This window comes from Anas acuta, chromosome 1 (genome assembly GCF_963932015.1).
Source record: "Anas acuta chromosome 1, bAnaAcu1.1, whole genome shotgun sequence".
NCBI classification, from domain to species: domain Eukaryota; kingdom Metazoa; phylum Chordata; class Aves; order Anseriformes; family Anatidae; genus Anas; species Anas acuta.
In genome coordinates, this window is record NC_088979.1 from 152,318,494 (window position 1) to 152,339,195 (window position 20,702).

The 20,702-nt window shown below is 37.1% G+C and overlaps 1 protein-coding gene across 3 annotated transcripts in view; it reads left to right on the forward strand.

Moving 5' to 3' along the window:
- The window catches only part of ACSS3 (acyl-CoA synthetase short chain family member 3), a 65,579-nt gene that overhangs the window by 4,989 nt on the left and 39,888 nt on the right, over window positions 1-20,702 (forward strand). For 2 of the 3 annotated variants that reach the window (XM_068667449.1, XM_068667441.1), the window contains exons 2-7: window positions 1,414-1,558; window positions 10,758-10,946; window positions 17,315-17,449; window positions 17,721-17,861; window positions 19,335-19,415; window positions 19,509-19,604. In XM_068667449.1, coding sequence (XP_068523550.1) covers window positions 1,414-1,558; window positions 10,758-10,946; window positions 17,315-17,449; window positions 17,721-17,861; window positions 19,335-19,415; window positions 19,509-19,604 — 787 coding nt within the window. Of the gene's footprint in view, window positions 1-1,413; window positions 1,559-10,757; window positions 10,947-15,542; window positions 15,642-17,314; window positions 17,450-17,720; window positions 17,862-19,334; window positions 19,416-19,508; window positions 19,605-20,702 lie in introns of those variants that run through there. The other variant, XM_068667459.1, reaches the window with a different exon arrangement.

The following is a 20,702-nucleotide window of genomic DNA, read 5'->3' on the forward strand; positions in this document are numbered from 1 at the left end:
CCAGGGCTGGGGCCTGTTTTAATGCTGCTGTTGCTTTCCAGCTAAAGCTTATTCAAGCAAATTGATGTTCTTCAGAGATACTCATTTCTTTGGCAAAAAGATGAACATGCAAAAAGTTGTAGCAGCCCTGGGCAGTTCTTCAAAGCCAGGTGTTTTTTAATTTGTCAGCCAAAATGGGGTATTCCAGCACGTTTGTGAGTGACAAGTACAGAAGCAAGAGACTTGCACTTGTGTCCACAGTAGGTGCCTTGCTGCTTTCTGCGCTCCCTCCCTCCCTCTGACCTGGGCACCAGAGCTCTCAGTGTAGAGCGCTGGGTTTTGCTTCAGCCTGCAGTCACGTTTTCTTGGGGGGGGGGCTTGTTCGCAAGCACTAGTTAAAAAATGTCTTTGATAATGTTGATCTTGCTGCATAACTTAATGGGAATCCAAGCTCTGCCACTCACTCATGCTTCCACCATTCTTAAATAGCAATGTGTGGTAACCCAGATACTGTTCCGTTGTTCACATCGTCCTACAGAGATATGGTATAAAAGTCAGTGAATGACCTAAGCCTACACAGCTTTTATGACAATAATACAGAGTTTATCTGTATTACTTGAAGCAACTGACAAGCCTTTATTGTTCATATAGTTCTTTTATGGGAAGAGGTTTATAACAGAATGTTTTTTTTTTTTTTTTGCTTTCTTGTTCTCCCACCTTCTCCTTATTAATGGCATTGTAAAGGAGACACAGGAAAGTTTGCTACATCCTAACATCCTAATTGGTTTTGCTTTAATAATTGCAATTCTTTGACAATAGGGACTATTCAATGGCCTGAGTTCATATGGATATATGAATAATACATCAAATATCCTAATGTAGAGCAATCCTATCAAACAAATTTATAGGGTTTTATGACCGTTGGTGTCAGTTTCATTTAGATACAGATGCATGTATGCTTAACTGTTACTGCCAAGATGTGAACAAGAACATTTGGAGTCCTGAACCCACTCTTCTTAAAAGATAAGTTTACATGCCTGTACAAAGTGTAATAAGATATTTTCATAATGTCAAAATTATTTTACGTGAATGTATGTCTTGTTCCCCGAAATTGTAGCTATAAAAATCAGAATGATTGATGCAAAGTAAGTTAAATCAAGATCCAGTTTAGCATATTCTTTGGCATATTCTTTGTTAAGTCAATTAAGGTATAAGTACTTTACTTCTTTTACTTATCTTGGTTTATGTAGCATTTTAAGTAAATTGTGGGGTTATAGAATAAAAAATGACTCCCTGGATGGACTGTAAACTTTTATGGATGATGCTTCAGTTGCACGCTCTCATTCCTTAAAAGAAAAAACAATAACAATCAACCCTGTCGTAGTCATTTGACATTAGTCATTGGCTGTAATGTACTTTCAACTTCTTTTTTAGGTTTGTAGGTGGAGAGCTGAACATTTGTTACAATGCTGTAGATCGTCATGTTGAGAATGGACGAGGAGACCACGTTGCCATTATTTATGACAGTCCTGTAACAAATACCAAAGAGAAAATAACATATAAGGAACTTCTTGAACAGGTACGTTTGAGAATAACCTTGTTACTGGAAATAGATTGGAAATACTGCACAGCAGGTAGATATTAGGGAGTCAGAAGTGGTCTGCCTTGCTAGTTTCTAATTTATTCCTTTTGCTGTGCTCGGTATTGATCTATAAGCTTCACTGCTTTTATCTGATAATAGAGCATCTAAGAAGTTTTGATCTTCCTTTAATTATCTTTTTTTTTTTTTTCTTTTTTCTGCAGTTGGTTATTTTTTGTCCTGGTCAGTTAAATTCTGAACTTTTCTTTCTTGATTTCTCTCTCTGTGCCCCCCCCCCCTCCCCCCGCCCCATCTCCTAACAGTTCTTATTTCCTATATGAAAGGTAAAGCAAAATATTAGTCTAGCCACTTGGCACTGAGTTGCTACAAAGAACAACAGTGCTGTTGTAGTAATAATGAAGGTGCACGCCTTGGCTATTGCTGCAGATAATGGAGTGTAAAAACAAATGCCCAATGAACAGGAAGCAGGTCCAGGCCGAGCTGCGTCACATGCCTGGTGGAGGCTATAGCGAGGGTGCTGATGGCCTGCACTAGCACTCCGTTTGGGAAGCCCGTGGATTTCAACTGTCAGCTGGGGTGGCGAGTGTCCAGTTCAACATCAGCCCCGAGTGCCAGGCTCTCCGTGTGCCGCCATCAGCAGGTCTCATGCTACTCCTCTGTGCCAATAATTTGGCAGCCTCATTACCTGACGCTGTCATTTACCAAAGGTCACCTGCTGATGCCACCCTCAACCAGGCCCAACCCATGCCGATTGCTATAATTGGTACTTAAATTGAATTTCCTGTTCAAATGCTGTATTTTACCTTTGTTTGCTCTGCTTTTCTGTTCTAGTTGTATATAGCAGTTGCACTTAACACTGAACACAAAGAAATTTTGGAGTCAGACTCCTCTTCTTGCTTAACGAATTTCAGACTGCAAGATGCATTAAAGTGGTTGGAACACACTCATTGTGCTGCAGATACATGTAATGCAAACCTATGTTTAAAATGTTAAATGAAGTTCACAATACACTAGTTTGGTGTGTGAGGTTTGTATTCCACTGTTGGAAGAAAAGAATAATCATCAGACACAAAGACTGATATATCTCTGCTGTACCATACCTTGTAAGAAAAATATAGAAAATATTTACTCCTCACCAGTTTTTTGTTGATTTACCAAATCCAAAACTGAACTTTAAAGTTACCATGAAGTATGCTGGAGCTAAAACCACTATTTCAGTGTTTTAAGAAATCAGGCAGCTTTAAAAGGGCACAGCTTCTTGTCTATTTTGTCTATTTTTTTTAAAATCTCTATATGTTTATGTCTTTATATGTTTATGTTTATATGTCTTTATGTTTATCTATAAATAAATTGTAATTATATGCAATTTTATTTGTCATGTACCGTATATAAATGTATATGTATAAGTGAAAAAAGTATATATATGTAAATACCTGTTCATTTATTGTAATGAATACATCATTTTGATGTAAATTATCTTCTGTGGGCTTCCTCTGCAGAAATTTCCTCTAAAAAGCACTTGAAAAGTAGCCTTAGTTCATTTTTAGTGTGGATGATGGTGTCTCTTAAAGTTGTGTATCTGTGTTTTCTATAAGCACATTAAACAAGTAATCCTGGTGGTAGCTGAGTCCTATCTTAATATTGTGTTTGAATTCTGTACAGTTTGTTATTCTCCTTAATCAAAAAGGCATATGATTGTGAAAGGCAGGGTTTGGGATGAATAACTTCCCATTTGCACCTTTCTAGTCCACTCTTGTGAAATAAATTTAACTTGGTTCATCTGGTAACTGTTGAACACCAGGTAACAAACAAACCCACAGAGATGTTGGCTGAAAATTGCAGACACATGGGCGGGTGTGTTTTGTGTCACAGATCTCGTAAAGACCAGAAAAATGTTGGGAAAAGGCCTACTAAACCACCATGAAGCATGCCTTACGGTGTTTGGCTCACATCCCGCTGCCATTACTTGTCGCTGTCTTCTCGGTCTGCTCAATGTAAGCCAAAAGTACTGTATGCTGGAGTTTTGAAATAGACTTTCACTGATTTGCATGCTTCATTACCGACTGGTATGAGTGTAGACCAGACGTATGAACAAAGTTAACAAATAGGCTTAGTAATACCCCAGAGACAAAAGAAACCTTTTGCTTCCTTTCTGGAGTTCCTTTCCCAGTTTAAAATAGCCTTCAATGGGAATCCAAGTGCGGACTGCAGTTTGAACTATACCCATCCGATGAATGTTTGTAGCCTGCCAGGCCAATAAGCTGTTATTTCACTGAGAATGTCTTCTCAGAGAGGCTGCCTGTTCAAAACGTCTCTACAAGAGATCAGGGTTTGAGGCGATGCATTTCTTTCTGGCTTTTGGTAGTAAAAGAGGATTTGATAGGTGGACTAACTAAAAGTTATGTGGAATAACTGTGGGTCGCAGGATGGGAAGATGCAGAATTATGTAGCAGGTTGGATCATTTGTCCAAGGATCAAACACATGGTAAGGATGAAAAAAATGACCTAGGTGCTTGGTTGGGGATAATACAACTCCTTAGGGAGGGTGGGATAGCTTGAGCTATGTCCTCGGGAAGCCTGTTGCTTTCAGATTACCTCTATCCTTTTTACTCATTGCACTGCTGTTCAGATCTAAGAGCTACAACAATGTTGCAATTTTAAGGTTAAGCACTGCTAAACTGTAAATAATTGAGAGAAATGTTGGAAGCTTGTGGATGTTTAGTGTCCAACCTGTGAGGAACAATTTTTTTTTTTATTTATTTTTTTTTCAGAATTGGAGTGGGATTGCAGGACAACTTCAGCAATTTATTGATACAAATACTGACAAGATCTGTCTGTGCTGATACTCTGTGCAACTATATTTGGAAAGCCTTGTGACTCTTAAAGTGAATTTTTAACATAGTGCATATGATTGCGTTGTATTAATTATATGGTGTTACAGATGGAATGCTGCAAATGTGGAGAGTAGGGCACTGACGAAACTGATGACATGACAGTCTTCCAGAACGTACCTATTGGATTTATTTTACTGATGCCTCTTACAGGCTTTTAAATGTGGATTACATAATTGAACTGCTTACAGTGAAATGGGGATGTAGCTGTACGCTTTGTGAATACCTTGAGATAGTCTCTAATTCCAGTAGTGAGATGCCAGAAAAAGATAAGGGAGACATGAATTCTTTTAGAAATGTTACTGAATCTCTATAATGTTAGGGAAAAATACATATACCCAGGGGGGAAAAAAAAAAAAAAAGAGAGAGAGAGAAAACAATGGCTTCTGTTCATTTAAAAAAATCTTTCTGTTTGGAAAATGTTGGAAAGTACGACCGTTTTCAGGTTAAGAGGAAGGTTGTTAGGTGGGTGAAAATACCTCTGTGTTTACATTACTGTGTTATTTTTGTAGGCAGCCTCCCTTGCTAAAAAATAATAATAATAATATTAAAAAAAATCTCAAGAATTTGAATGACATATTATTTACAGTTGTTGACACTTGACAGATATTGTACATGAAAACAATATGATTTCTCTTGGTCATTATTTCAGAAATGATGCACAGTTAATGTGCTAGATTCAATGCTGTAATAAATAATTTCTAAGTGCAAAAACCTGACAGGATTACTAAAATCCAGACCTCCTTCCCCCCAAGCTGAGTCTCTGACAGCACTGAATTTTACAAAAATATGAATGAGAGAGAAGGGCTTCAGGGTTATCAGCACTGGATTGTGATGTAATTTCTTTGTTAGGATGGTTTTTTTTTTTTTTTTATTTCTGTAATTACCCACCCTAAAGGCATCTCCTTCTGAAATAGCTGTATTAGGAATTGTCAGGTTGTATTTATGTGTTTGTCTGTCTGTCTTGCACTGCATTTATCTCCTGTATATATACGACTGAAGAATCACCCAGGTTGTTTTGCTTCTAGTAGTCTTTCTCATTCTACGTGCTTTACTCCATCTTCTTTCTTTGCCTTCTGCCTTGTAAAATGGACAGTTGCTTCTTAGCCAGAAATAATGACTTTCATTTCAAGATTTTCATTCTTAGAAGTGCTATAAAATCAAAACCAGAATACAGACAGAAAATCCTACAGAGACTGACAATCAAACTGTTTATTGTCTTTGTCTAGTAAAGCAAAATTACCTTGCTAGAACTATGTATTAGACTTTTTGTTCAATGCTGTTTTTCATTATCCTATTTAAATTTCAAAATTCATTCTTCAACAAATGTCTAGAAAGATTTAACTATGATGTACAAGAGTAGCTCTTCAAAAATATCAATAGTAGTATTCTGGAAAGGATGAGACTAATCAAGAATTTACAAAGAGTGTTGCCTTGGGTTTTTCATGTTCCACAGAAAAGACTTCCAAGTCACCTTAGAAATCTGAAGTGGCAGGAACTTGATCTACCTTGACATAAGTGTTATACTACTCCCTTGACTTAGGTGTTACACTGCAGCATGTCAACATCAGTGATACCTGCAGTAATGTAGAATTTGGTGCAGCATTGGCAGAGTGAAGCAAAGTCGTACTGAATTAATTGCTGAGGCTCCCGACATTTCCACTATATGGGGTTTGCAGGTTTTACTTTGCAATAGGTTTCGTTTGATCCTTTGAAACAAATGCCCCATAATTCACTTCATAACTGTCAGAACATAGCTGTTCCACAGATCTCTGCTTCCTTGACTTGTGGATGCCTTTAGGAAATGCCATGCTTTTCTTTGATCTGTCTCACTGCTGCTTGATTACTCTCCCCACACTGAATGGACGTTGTTCAAATAAGCATGTAAGGGGAATAGGTGCTGTAGGATTTTTGCAGAATGCTATTGTCTATCACTTAAAACTAGTTGAAATTTCTTCCGTGGCAAATGTGTGTCTGGAACTCATCTCTTCTGCAGAGTGGATGCTGTGGCATTGCTTCTGATCAAATGTGAAATCCATGCCATGCTGGTGACCCTTAGAGAATCCCCATCTCATCCCAGGCCCTTCTAGCAGGCGCACGCTCCACAGCTGGTCTCCCAGACCAGGAAGGAAGATGGGCCTGTATCTGTGCCCAGTACCCTGTATCTGTACCACAGCACCCAGCTTTCCCTCAATCCAAAGAGGATTTGTGTCAAAGACTTGACACTGGTGAGACCCACACTGTTCAGCACAGTCAGGTTTGGAATTTAATTTTTGAGCATTTGGAGTGGAATTTCTGCTTTAGTATTTTCTAAACAGAATTCTTGTGGCATGGACCAAAACTGAACTGTATTTTAAACCACTGGGGACAGCTGGCTGATTTACTTCAGAACTGCACTACTTCTCCAAACCTGAACTGTTAATACAGATACAGTGTTTATTTGGTGGCAGGGTAAAAACAAAACTGCTCACTAAGGCTTGCATTTGACATAAGTGTAATTTAAGTCCAGATCTTCAAATCTGAAAACCTACTTCAGCCTCCTGTTATATCACTTTGTCTCAAGTCATTTTATTACTGAAGTGTCAAACATATTAAGGCAATAGAGCAGTCTTAAACTTTGAAGAAGAGCAGAGAAATAGCATGCTCGTAGGAAAATAGCAACTGTAAAATCTTGAGTGATAAAGTATGCTGTCTTAATGTAAACCATAAATGACAACACACTAACAAACTGTAAGGTTTCATGGCTTTTAACAGTTTAATGAAATGTCACTACTCACACTATTTTTTCCTCCCTTTTGGGAAGAATAATTGCTTGAATGTTTCAGGGTTTCCACATCAATCTTAAGGGCAATGTAAACCTGCTTTATGATGTTCCACAATCTTCCAAAAAGTTGCAGATGGAGACAGTGTTTTATTCTGTAGAGCAAATGCTCACTGGCTGTCAGAAGGGTGAAGGAAAAGAAAAAAGGAAAATTGTAGCTACCCACATATTGTATTGGGTTAATGCCTCTGGTGACATTGAATTCTGCAGAGTGGGAAGGTTAAGTACAAACAAGTAACTAGTGAGCTTGTCTGGAAGATGTGGTTTCTGCCTGCAACATGCTACGTATATTCTGCTTTAAATAAAATTTATGCATGGTAGATTTCAAGAAAACTTACTTCCGTATATGCAGTTCTCTTCACTGTCTCCCTCGTACAGCCAAGTACCAAAGTTGTGTAGCTCATATACAGGCACTGGGAGTCTTCTATTACAAAATTACTAATCATGATCTTTAAATGATGCCTTTTTCATCCACAGGCAAACATTACCTTTTTTCAGCATCAGTAATAATTATAAAAATAAAAATGAACGTGTTGTCCATTGTGTTTATTATTTATTGCTTACTATTCTTACTATTACTTATATAGGATATAGATTTACTCATTAAATATTATTTTTGTTTTCTCTGGCCTTTTTGTCTACGTGCTGCTTGAGAGTCTCACAAGCAGCAAATATGAAGATTAGGTTTTTAAATTCTTTGAGATCAGTTGATATTTTCTCTCTGTTAAAATGAGTTTTCAGATTTTATTATTTTCACAGTGGGAAGTACACAAAAGGAATTTACCTTTGTAAGCAGAGTTGTTGTGCATACTTACAGTTATGTTCACTGATCTTACCTAGAAATGACTAAATGCTGGTGGTATGGCTATAAATTGTAGTTGTATAGATGTCCAAGCCATGTTGATTTGTGTTTGTACTTGATAGCACATTGATAGGTAATAATAGGTCTAAAATTAAAAGATATTTTCTTCTGGTAATCAGTAACATTTAATGTGAGAGGTCTGTTATGAATGAGTTGCATACATTACTTTATGTATGTTTGCAGCTTGGTATGCTGATGACTTTGCCTTATAAACATATTCTTTGTCTTGTGGCTGAAAATAACAGCAGGGATTTATGCAGTGTTTATGAAAGAGGGAAACTGTTCTTACCTTCTCATGCAAGCCATGCCTGGGGCTCCTGTGTTTCCATTTTCTTAAATCCTCAGGTGGAGGTGTAGTACATGGTTTGATTGTGGATGAGCTGTGTAGTTAATGCAAACACAGCTCAGGTCTGTCTGGAGCTCTGGGGTGTTACTGCCTCATGTTGCAGAAAGCCTGGATGTGTGGTCCCACTGAAGAGAGAAGCAGTGAAGTAATGCCATGCCACTCTGCAGTGCATGCATGGGCTGTGTTCCAGGACTGGATGCTATTGCCCCACATTTTCTTGAGTGCGATAGCAGAAAGCACCTAAATGCCTGCAAATTAATGAAAGTAACATTGCCATTAGGATTTGAAATATTAAACTGGGATAAAGTAATTCTTTGAATAGAGAAAATGCAAATTTGATAAACAATATAAATGGGAGCAAAACATTTCATAGCTGATCTACACCGCTAAGTGCATCCTTGAAAAATAAGGTCCTTTCCTCCATTCCTATTTACACAAGAGTGGCATAGGCTTTCCCATTGCTTGCATTGTTTGCTAGGTCACTGCAAACATCTCTTTTTGCTTCGGAGGCTTGGAAGTGGTTAGTTTCCATTCTACAGGCAACATCCCCCTGCTGCTCTCAGGAGTTTGTCTCCCCTTTCCTTTCTTAGTCTGATAGGAACCAAAAGGAAGTCTTTCACAAGACTCAACTTTACTGAAAACCTAACCTATGTGATAAAGTGAATAAATAAGGAATAACAGCGTGTAGGTAAGGTGTGACATACTCATATATGAGTAGATTCACATAGCATTGATAGCGAAAGAAATCAGAATCTCAAAATTTCTATTACCGTGGTATTTTCTAGTGAATGGCGACCTGTCAAAGAAAAGTGTTTTACTAGTGTGGATAAGAAGAATTCCCCTGCAAAACAGAGCAAATCCTTTGCTCTGAACTTAGATTTATATGTGTATTTAGCCGTCCCAAGAACTTCTAAGAGAATTGAACATTTTAGTCTTGTCATTAGTGTAGGACCATTCAAGCAAAACACCAGCTCTTGTTACTTCTGATTGGACTGTAACCATGCTTGTGGAAATCTCCAGCTTGTGACATCCTGGGATGTTTCTACTTCTGTCCTGTTTTGTAATAGCTTTTTAGTCTACCTTGTGTCCACCTAGTCTGCAGCTTTTCCCATTAACCTATTGACCAGTGTTATGTACGCAATTAAGTTGTACCTCTTCTACTTACACTCACAGAATCAGAGAGTGCCTGAGGTTGGAAGGGACCTCTGGAGGTCATCTTGTCCAACTTCCCTGCTTAAGCAGGCTTCCCAAAGCAGGTTACCTCTCTAAACTGTGATGTTTATTAAAAAAATTAAATGAGGTTGACAGGTTTAGATATTATCTGAGTGTCGCCCAACTGTCAGCCTCTTGAACTCCAGAAACCTCTGACAGGTAAGTTAATTTGTTTACTCTTGGGGAATTGGTAATTTGATTTTCCTTCAGAAGATGCCATATTCCATGCTGCTACAAGTGCACAGCACTTGTCACAGGCTTCTCAGTTCACTTTCTAAAAGAACTTACTAGGCACCGTCCTGGTGTGCTAATGAAATAGTACATTATCACAAAAGTAGTATTGACTATACACTCTTGAGGTAGTGAATATTTACCTCACAGTGATATGGGTGCCTGACATTGCTTCTGAGCTTCCAGATTTGTTTGCCAGTTCTTTTTTTCCCATACACAGTCTATCTTCAGGCTTTTACATACAAGAAATTTGAAAACGAGAGGAGAAGTGTTTTCTTAAATCTAATTGTGTTTTTTTTTGAATTTGTACCTGCATTTGGCTCAGGGTGTAAGATTTCTTAAGTTCTGAGAAGTTTACAGCACTGCACTGGAGAAAATTGGAGAGCTTAGTTCACATTGATTTGTGTTTCAAATGTAGGTAGTACAGAAGTTTTGTTATGCAATGCCCTGCTTATGTATATTTAAAAAAAAAAAAAAGTAAATTTGAGAAATGTAAGTGAGCTGGATAAAAGAATGCATGGTTAGAGCGGCATTTAAAATTTGCAAAACTTTGCTATTGATTTTTGCTATAATATTATAATAATATGCATCAATCCACATTCATTTTATATAAAAAGGTGTATTACAGTGTTTCAAAAAATATAAATTCTCCAAAATTTATTGAACCTTGATTGTATTGTTCATCAACTTTCTTTATCTTACTGGCTTGTTTTCATAACATCCTGCGTCTACTGATTATGTGAAGGTTATTTTTCATGGGGCAACATCAGATTTGGATAAATTTTTAATATGTTGTAAATGTTTTGTCAGTACAGGTGTCCAAGTTAGCTGATGTCATGGTCAGGCATGGTGTGAAGAAAGGAGATCGTGTTGTCATCTACATGCCCATGATTCCACAGACAGTATACTGTATGCTGGCTTGTGCAAGAATAGGAGCCATCCATAGCCTGATTTTTGGTGGATTTGCCTCTAAAGAACTTGCTGTTCGCATTGATCATGCAAAGGTAATAAATATTTAGAGCAACAAATGCCATTGCATTAGTTATTTGTGTAAACCAATGTCAAAAACATTTTTTTTCCCCTGAAAGGATAACAACATTTCCTTTTGTGTGGCACATGGTCTCAGTCTGCTTGTAACACCTAAATTGAAATGTGAACTTACTACTTGTGTGCTATGGGTTGTATTTGTATAGCAGCCATTGAAATACAGTTTTTTATTTCTTTAAAAAAAAGTAATGATTATTTAACATACTGTTGTCTGTTTAGACTTTCTTCTTTTTTTGTCAGTCAGTCTCTACTAAGCATCACCTTAAAATTTTGGCGTCTCACCCAGCATTTTTCTCAAGTGTCTTCATTGGTTTACCTGATGTTTTTACATATTAAGTAGAAAGTTTTTCAGCTATATCCACTTCATCTAATTTGTACAAGAATCAGCACAACCAGTGAGCTAATTGCCTTAAGTTAATGGCTCTGTAGAGAACACAAGTAATAGATGTGAATGCTTTAAAGGCTTCTGAGTTAGGTGCAAGTTAAACATGTTTATGAAACAATATGTAAGTCTTTTTAAGTGAAAATGCATATAATACTTAAATAGCCAGCTCAGTAGCTTTTATTAGTATATTAAAACCTTGTGTATGTATATGTATACAGTGTTTATACTGGAAGTTTCTGTTCTTGTTTTCTATCAATGAACAAAACTCTCTGACATCTTGATCAGTTGCTTGGATCATTCAGACCCTCTGCAGTAGCCATAATCACTGAATCATGTTGGCTAGACTTAGAAGCCTTAGGTTAGAAGAAATGTTATACAGGGTAAAGTCTGCAGGATTTGTGGAACTTTTACTGAGATTTTTGTCTGCAGAAGTGCTCTTCAGATCCCTAAAGTTTGAATTTATGAATATCTGTAAATTGAAAGCACTTCTTTTAAAAAGTTGAATGCATTTCCCCTTTCCTGCCACCCCTGTTTGGCGTTCTAACAAAGCAGAAGTTAATAGAACAGCTGAAGGGCTTTGTTTATTTATGAAAAATAGCTGGAAGGAGACTAAAGGCAGGTTGAGTTTTTCCATGTCTTTTTTCCCGTTCCCTGACTTTTTCAAAAGCTGTAAAAATTAATTTTTACTCATAGAAGCTTTTGATTAGGGAAAAGTAATAGATTAGATTTTGATAAGAAAAAATAAACGTGAAAGTTGAAAATGAAAGTTGTTTCAATATGAATCATCTAACATGTTTACTTTTAGAGTATTTTGCAATTGTTAACTACTTAATCCCAGTAGATCTTCTCAGAGGGACAAAAAGAGACAGCACTGTAATAGTCTTTGCGTCATGCATTAAAAGGAAAACAGAGAAAGTTTAAACTATTTACTCAAGGTCATGTAGCACATCATTTTAATGGCTAGCTATAGAATTACTACCTGCAGGCCATGGATTAAATCTTAATTTATGTTGCCTTTTTTCCTTTAAAAGGCAGAGCTAAATATTTAGTTTTATTTTTTGATCCATATGATATATAATGAAAGTGTAAGAAAAGAGGAGAGGCACACTAAATTTCAAGCCTTTCCCCTCTTATGCAGTATTGTAAAACTTCCTTGATAAGTGAATTGCATGCTACTAGATTATCTTCAAGATATGAGTATAAGTAGCTGTGATAGAAAGTGTTTTCCTGAACTCAGATATTAATTGAAGCAGTCTCAGCCCCCTCCTCCTCCCCCCCCAAGTATTTGTATTAGGCTTTTGTATGAATTAGGTACTGCAGTACAGGGCCTAATTTTGGAAAAAATAACTAGAAAGAGTTAAAGACATGGAATAGAAAGCTGGCTTCGAGGTGCTTTTTCAGAAGAAAGGTCGAACTTCAAGTTTTGCCAGAAGACCTAAATAACAGATACTTTCTAGTGACTATAAAAAACTACATATACTTTAACAACTTGCCTTAATTTAACTTGAATTTTAATAGGATTAATTTCTACTCTTGCCAGGTATTGGCAGTGTTATAGACTTTCTATGGTGAATTGTGATGAAGTGATACAGTGTATGAGAAGAGGCATTTCTTCAAATCTTTTATTTCATCTGAATTTGAGAATATGTAGTGTTCAATATCAAAACAGTAGATACTTTTGAAAAACATTAATTATATTTTGAGAAATTAACATGACATTTGTTTAAGCACTTTATCTTAATAAACTAGGAAAGCAGAGAAGGATGTTTTAAGAACAGTTGCTTCTGTGTTTATTAAATAAGGCAGTTGCTATGCCTTTGACAGATTTTTTTTTTTTATTGGAATCACAATAATTATATAGCAATTCTAGAGGTCTTTTTAGACTTTAAGTCCAAACTCTGCAAAATAAATATGAGTAATGTTTTTTTTCAGACACGATTTTTGAAAGCTCTTCAGGCTAAAGCAGAATTACGATTTGCACAACAGTTCTTTGAAATGCAAAATATAAGAGACACCCAAGTTATTCAAAACTATCTTTTATGATCTTCCATTGAGGTCAGAAATACTGGCCTCAATGTATTCCTCGCTTATTTACTATTGACACAGTCAGGGATTTTAATAAGGCATCCTTGAAAAAATAAGTTAATATTTTGCAATAGTTTATTCTGAGCAAGACATATTTCCTGTGCACAGATGTGACTATAAATGGTTACACCTACTTCTCGTCATAATGCGGCACATACGGGACCACGGAGTGATTAGAAGCAGCCAGTATGGGTTTATGAAGGGCAGGTCCTGCCTGACTAACTTGGTCTCCTTCTAAGATAAGATGATCTACCTAGTAGATGAGGGAAAGGCGGGAAGGGCTATGGATGTTGTTTACCTTGATTTTAGTGAGGCATTTGATGCCATTTTTCATAGTATTCTCCCCGAGAAATGCAGCTCAGGTGTACAGTTTGCTGGGTGAAGAATTGTCTGGGGAGTCACAGTGAATGGAGTTCTGTCCAGATGGTGGCTGGTCACCAGTAGCATTCCCAGGGCTCAGTATTGGGGCCAGTTTTGTTTAACATTTTTATCAATGAGGATGAGGGAATTGAGTGCAACTTTTGTAGGTTGTAGGTGACACCAAGTTAGGCAGGAGTGTTGATCTGCTTGAGTGTAGGAAGGCTCTGCAGAGGGATCTGGATAGTCTGAACTGGTGGGCTGAGTCCAGTCACAAGATACTCAACAAGGCTAAGTGCTGGGTCCCGCATTTGGGTCATAACAACCCCAAGCAGTGGTATAGGCTGGGGGCAGAGTGGCTGGGAAGTTGCCTGGCAGAAAAGGACCTGGGAGTGCTGGTTGACAGCCAGCTGAATGTGAGCCATCATTTGGCCCAGGTGGCCATGAAGGTCAATGGTATCTTGGCCTGCATCAGAAATAGTGTGGCCAGCAGGACTGGGGAAGAGATTTTTTCCTTCGCATTTGGCACTGGTGGCACCGTGCCTTAAGTACTGTGTTCAGTTCTGGGCCCCTCACTACAAGAAGGACATTGAGGTGCTGGAGTGTGTGTAGAGAAGAGCAATGAAGCTGGTGAAGGGACTAGAAAACAAGGCTTATGAGGAGCAGCTGAGGGAACTGCGGTTGTTGAGTTTGGAGAAGAGGAGGCAGAGGGGTCATGTAGCAATGACCCCATTGCTACAACTGCCTGAAGGAAGGTTGCAGTGAGGAGGGTGTCGATCTCTTTTCACAGATGGCAAGTGGTAGGATGCAAGGAAAGGGCCTCAAGTGGAGTTAGGGGAGATTTAGATCGGATATTAGGAAGAATTTTCTCATGGAGAGGGTGGTTATGTGTTGCAATGGGCTGCCCAGGAAAGTGGTGGAGTCCCAGTCCCTGAAGGTATTTAAGAGACATGTGGGCGTGGCATTAAGGGACATGGTTTAGTGATGGGACTCAGTAGGTCAGGTTGATGGTCAGGTTGGACTTGGTGGTCTTGAAGGTCTTTTCTTGGTGGTCTTGAAGGTCTTTTCCAGCCTAGATGATTCCATGATTAAGACTGAAGGCTCAGCTGCTAAAACTTAATTGCCTTACAATATTTGCAGTCCTGTCTTGACTTGAAGCACTGTTTTTTTATTTTTTTTTTTTTTGTAATATATTATTAGAAATGCATTATAGATTAGAAGACAGTATCTTGCTCTTTGTTTTTTTGTATGGTATGATTCTGGTCTCTGTGTACAGCAATGTATAATACCTGACGGAAATAAATGTGCATGGCTCATGTAACTACATAGTCAGAGCAGTACCAATGCAATGAAAGTGCAAGAAATTTGAGGACAGGCTTGTGATCAGTTGTGTGGCTGGGGCAAGAAATGGAAAGAGCTTTGTATGTTGGTTGAGTGCTTGAGTGCAGGATCTCTCCATAAATGTCTTAATGATGGTACTGACATTTTATACCTAAAGCTTGCCTGTGTTCAGTTTGAGCTTTTTGCAGCTTTCTGAGTTGGCCCACTAAAAGCATTAGTTGCTTCTTCTAAACCTTGCCTTGCATGCTGCTAGACACTATGGAAGAATTTGTAGAAGGAGCCTTTACAGTAGAATAAAAATGTTGGTCTAGTACTAATGGACCTTGCTTTATCTCACTTCTACTTCTTCATATTTTTTTTTTCTACAGCTCACTATCTCTGGCATTCCTTCTCCAGCAAACCTCAGAACTTCTCTGCTTTTCCATCATACTAGTTGTATTTCTATGTAATCTATCATGCAGGACTACATGGAGCCATGGAAGAGGTGGGAAACGGGTGTATAAAAGCAATATGGGAGTGGAGGTGCAGGGGAAATAATATCAGTAGACAGAGAGGTAAAACACTAGAAACAACTAGTTTTGAACCTTTGATTTGCACAGAGTGATTCATGATGCTTACAAGCAATAACCCTCACTTGGGAAATACATCACCTTAGCCAATGTAGTACTGGCTATATTTATATTTCCTTGCTGCTTACAAAGTAGTTTATGAGCAGAGGGGACACATTTTACATATGACTGTAAAACTGAAACTGGCAACAGTCATTCATTGTAACAATTGAATACAAACATGTTAATAACATATTAATTATATCTAATTCCAGGGTAGCCTCCTGATGAATTTTCAATTTAACTGTATTGTATCATCTTTTATCAAAATCGCTGCATCCCAAAAGGGAAAGATGACAAATGCTGAAATTTTAAAGCTCATCAGAAACCTTTATTTTGAGTACAAGCTAATTATCAAACTTCCCTGAATGGCAGATCTATACAGGAAACATTTTGTTATTCTTTGAAATAATTTTAAGAATAAATTGTAAAAAACAATCTCTACTTTCTTTGCAAAGCTTAGTGAAATCTTAACTGTGGCATTGTGGTTTGTGCCTACCTAATGAGATATATGCTGATGCATACGTTTACTAAACTAGCTGGATACGAGTGAGGAAAGCAAGGAGATTGAAGGCTCATTCTTCTGTAATTAAAATGTGTTCTAATATATAGTTTCTTTGGTGCTACCCTTTCCTGAAATACAAGAAATACAATTACTGATCTTGGGATATAAATCAAAATCATTTGTATGCAGTGAAGTGACTTTTTTGCCATAGGAAATCTTGGATCAGCATCTTACTGAGATTGATTTAATGAAAAAATGTAATGAAAAATCTGGAAATCTTCTATATCCACATTGGGAAATAGAAATTATTCTAAAAAACAAACAAACAAAAACATCAACAAAAAAGCAAGCAAACAAACAAAAATGCAACAAAACAAACAAAAAACCAACAAAGCAGAACTACAGAAATTTGATTTTAACAGGATTTGCATCCTGAATCCTGCAACCATCACTTGAAAGACTCTAGCTTAAATTCCCTCATGTGCTTTACAATTTTAGCTTATTCTTTTCTGGTATTTCTAGTTTCTTGTCATCTCTTGCTTTTTTTCTTTTTCCTCTTTCCCCCTCTTACCCTCCCGTGTCATTTAATTGCAGGCTGAGAAAGAGCCACCAAAGTGCTATAGCGAGTTGTGTTCAAACATAATTAGGAAGCAGGCTGACTAGGACAGATGATTGTTGACATCGTTGTAGAGCTTTTCCTTAGTGGAGGGCTACATGGAGATGGGGTTTTCTGTCTGATCAGTAAATTTTGTACAATTTACAAGTACTTAATGTTGTTGCTCAAATTTGTTTGAAAATGCTGAAGAGTGTCAGAGTTACTAGAGTGCTGCAGAACAAAAAACAGATGCATGGACAGCAAGATCACAAAGGCTTTGTTTCCTTAGAAACTGATCTAACCCCTGGTTCTAATTATATGAAGATAGATTTTCTATACTGAGCTTCATTAACCAAGTAATTGCATGGAAAACATGTTATTAGGTTACATATACTTTATAAAAATACATTGCAAATGTATATATCAACAGTCTAACTTCTTCATTTTAGCCCAAACTTATTGTAACAGCAAGTTTTGGAGTTGAACCGAAAAGGAAAGTGGAATATATATCACTCCTAGAAGGAGCACTTGCAAGGGTACAGAACAAACCTGAGAAAGTTCTCATTTACAGGCGACCTAACTTGGTGAGTGTACAGTTGCAGTGCCTTATTGTTAACTTTCAGATATATATTTAGTTCATATGTCTTCTCTGTTCTACAAGTAATTTTTTTTTAAATGTATCTGTTTTAGTTTGGTTTTGTATTTTATGGGGAAAACTTAAATGCATAATATTTACATAGTAAATAGAACTACTGCTACTGTACAGAAAATTGAATAGTATGTTTTTTTGACCTATTTACATTTTATTCCAACCATTTTTCTTTGAACTTTTTTTTTGTTTTGTTTGATGGGCAGGGACATGTTCCTCTTGCCCCAGGCCGCGATCTCGACTGGGAAGAAGAGCTTTCAAAAGCACAACATTTTAAGTGTGTCTCTGTTCCTTCAGACCATCCGCTTTATATTCTGTATACTTCTGGAACAACAGGCTTGCCCAAGGTAAAGGACTACCTGTAGTCTAACTGTTTGTAACCTATTTGCAGTTCCACTTGAGGAAAATATTTAATTAAAAAGGTTGAAAATGTTTACTGGAGCTCACTGCTATAAATGATTAGCATTGCTAGAAATGCTTTAAACTCATTTATTCATATTTTTCTACTTCAAAGTCCTGGAGTAAATTGTGTTTGTTTATTTAAATAGTAGTACAAAAATATACTTCATTTAACCCAAAATATTCATACAATAAAAGCTTGTGAGGATAGTAGAATGTCTTCCATCCATGAATATCTTCTGTACTTTAACTATTTTGAGATGAGCATAGGGTAGTCCTTTAATGGCAAGATTAGTTAATATATCACTTCTACAATAGCATTTATTGCTGAATAGACTTTGCTTATTCATTATTTACATATTAGCTAATCTTCTCATAGATGAGATGTAATGAATGACATTACAGATTAAATGGAACTAGGCATCTTCTAAAGACTTGTGTTGCTGAACAGTTCTGAGACTATAAATCCCATGAAAATGAAAGTTAAGATTGAGTAAGGCTGTAAATCAACATAGGGCATTCTTTGGAAATGTTTGTGTCAATTAGTCTTAAGGATCTGTTTTTAAAAGATCTTATTTTAAAAGCAAACTCTTTGTGTTTGCTTGGTTCTTACAATTCTTTTATGAAGAGTAGTTCGATCTGAATGTAGTTTACCAGCAGTGATCTCACTATCACAAATTCGGAGCCAGTATCACACTGGTATGACTTAGATTTAAGTGTTCATGCAAGTAAAATTGTTCAGTTGTGATATCTCCATAACAAAACTTCTGTTAATCTCAGAGTGGAGACTGAGTTAGAGACTGAGACTAACGAAGGCAAACAGCTTTCTGAAATTCACAAAGCATTAGTTAACCATTCTCTGTTGTGGCAATCTCCATTTTAATGAGCTACCGTGTCTCAGTGGTGCCCAGGTTCTTGGACAAGGTCTGAAATAATGCATGCAGAAAGAGAGAGTAATTCACCCCAGTTATTTTAGGCATCGGCTATTCCACAGGTGCCCCTTTTTCTCTATTGATACTGGGATTCAGGGAGCCTAGACAATAAGTGTAAAATATGACTAACATTTAGATGGATAAAATGAATTAAGGATTTATTCTCTTATATTTTTGTCAGCATAAGTTGACTTAAAATTTGTATCTGATTTGAATGAGACAACTTCAGTCTTTGTTAGTTGTCTTCTGGAAACTGTTGTCATAGGACTTGGGTTTTTCTTTTTTTTTTTTTTTTTTCTCCCCAACATTACTTCAGTTGGAACATTAGCAGAAGCATATACTTGTAAGAAAGGATCCTTTTATTAAATGAGGAGTATTGGAAATGGATAACTTTAAGTCTGTTACTGCTAAAAATTCAAAATTTAATTGAAGACAGGCATATTATTGCATGCTTTAAATGGTCTTAAATGTTTAAATTTTCTTATTTAGGGTGTTATCAGACCGACAGGTGGCTATGCAGTAATGCTGAACTGGACAATGTCAGCTGTATATGGACTCAAACCTGGTGAGGTAATTCTGTTTAAATGTTGTATAATTTCTTTTTGAACTTGTCTTAAAAAAAGCGCACACAACAATATTCTTATTTTTTTTATTTCATTTTAGGTGTGGTGGGCAGCTTCTGATTTAGGCTGGGTAGTTGGCCATTCCTACATTTGCTATGGGCCTCTCCTTCATGGGAACCCTACAGTTTTGTATGAGGTAAATGTGTACTACCAACAATGACGTTTTTGCAGTAAGTGCAATGTGGAATTAGGGTATTACTTCTTCTTTCAGATTTTTCTTCTCAGGTTGTTTCAAAATTAAAGTATTTTAATTGAATTCATCAAACCTGGCCTCTTCCAGTACTGGCTCATAGTACAAATCTAGTTTGTGAGCCACTTCCAGTGACTTCATGGGCAGCCTGAGTAGCACACAAAGAAGTTTGCCCTCCTGTCTGATGACTGCAGTGGAGAGTAAAAGCTGAGTACTACAGATTCCAGCGCTGATTCTTGGATCAGCATCAAGGCAGAAGACGGTGCCTGAGCTAGAGTTACAGTGGAGAGTCTGGGCTGTAAATTAGCACTGTCCTGGTTTTGGCTGGGATAGAGGTAATTTCCTTCCTAGTAGCTGGTATGGTGGTGTGTTTTGGATTTAGTATGAGAGTAATGTGGATAACGCTCTGATGTTCTGTTGCAGAGCAATGCTTAGGCTTATTCAAGGACTTTTCAATTTATTGTGCTGCCCTGCCAGTGAAAAGGCTGGGTGTACACGAGAAGCCGCTGTGTGAACCGTGTCTGTGACACTGGATGAGCTCATATTCATGCTTCATGTTACTGTTTCCCATGATATTAAGTTTATTTTTGTCAGTGTGCGTAGAAAGAAGATTGGTAATCTCTCATAAAACAGCAGATTATGCCCAGCTGACACCTGTGTATGTTGCTTTGTGCTTTTGTTTATAATTTTTGTAATGGAAAAATGTGAAATAAGAAACAAAGTGCAATGTTTAAAAGCATAGCAAACTTTGAGGTCTTAAAAATGCAGTATGGACTTTGGTCTCATCTTTGTGGTTCTACTGATTTCTTCCCTTCACTGAAATATGCCAGGTAAAGTGTTAAGCTGTTGTATGAAACAGAAAATGATCTCTTGTTAGGGTATTTTTCTTCCACATGTTGTGATCTGTAAGGTCTGAGGCAAATAACAGTTTTTTTAGTGTCTAGACCTTGAATTGATTTTTTCAATAATCTCTCAGGAAAGCAGGCCTGCAAAACAAGTATTTTTATTAAATATTAAACTACACAGAGTAATAACATTTTTTTT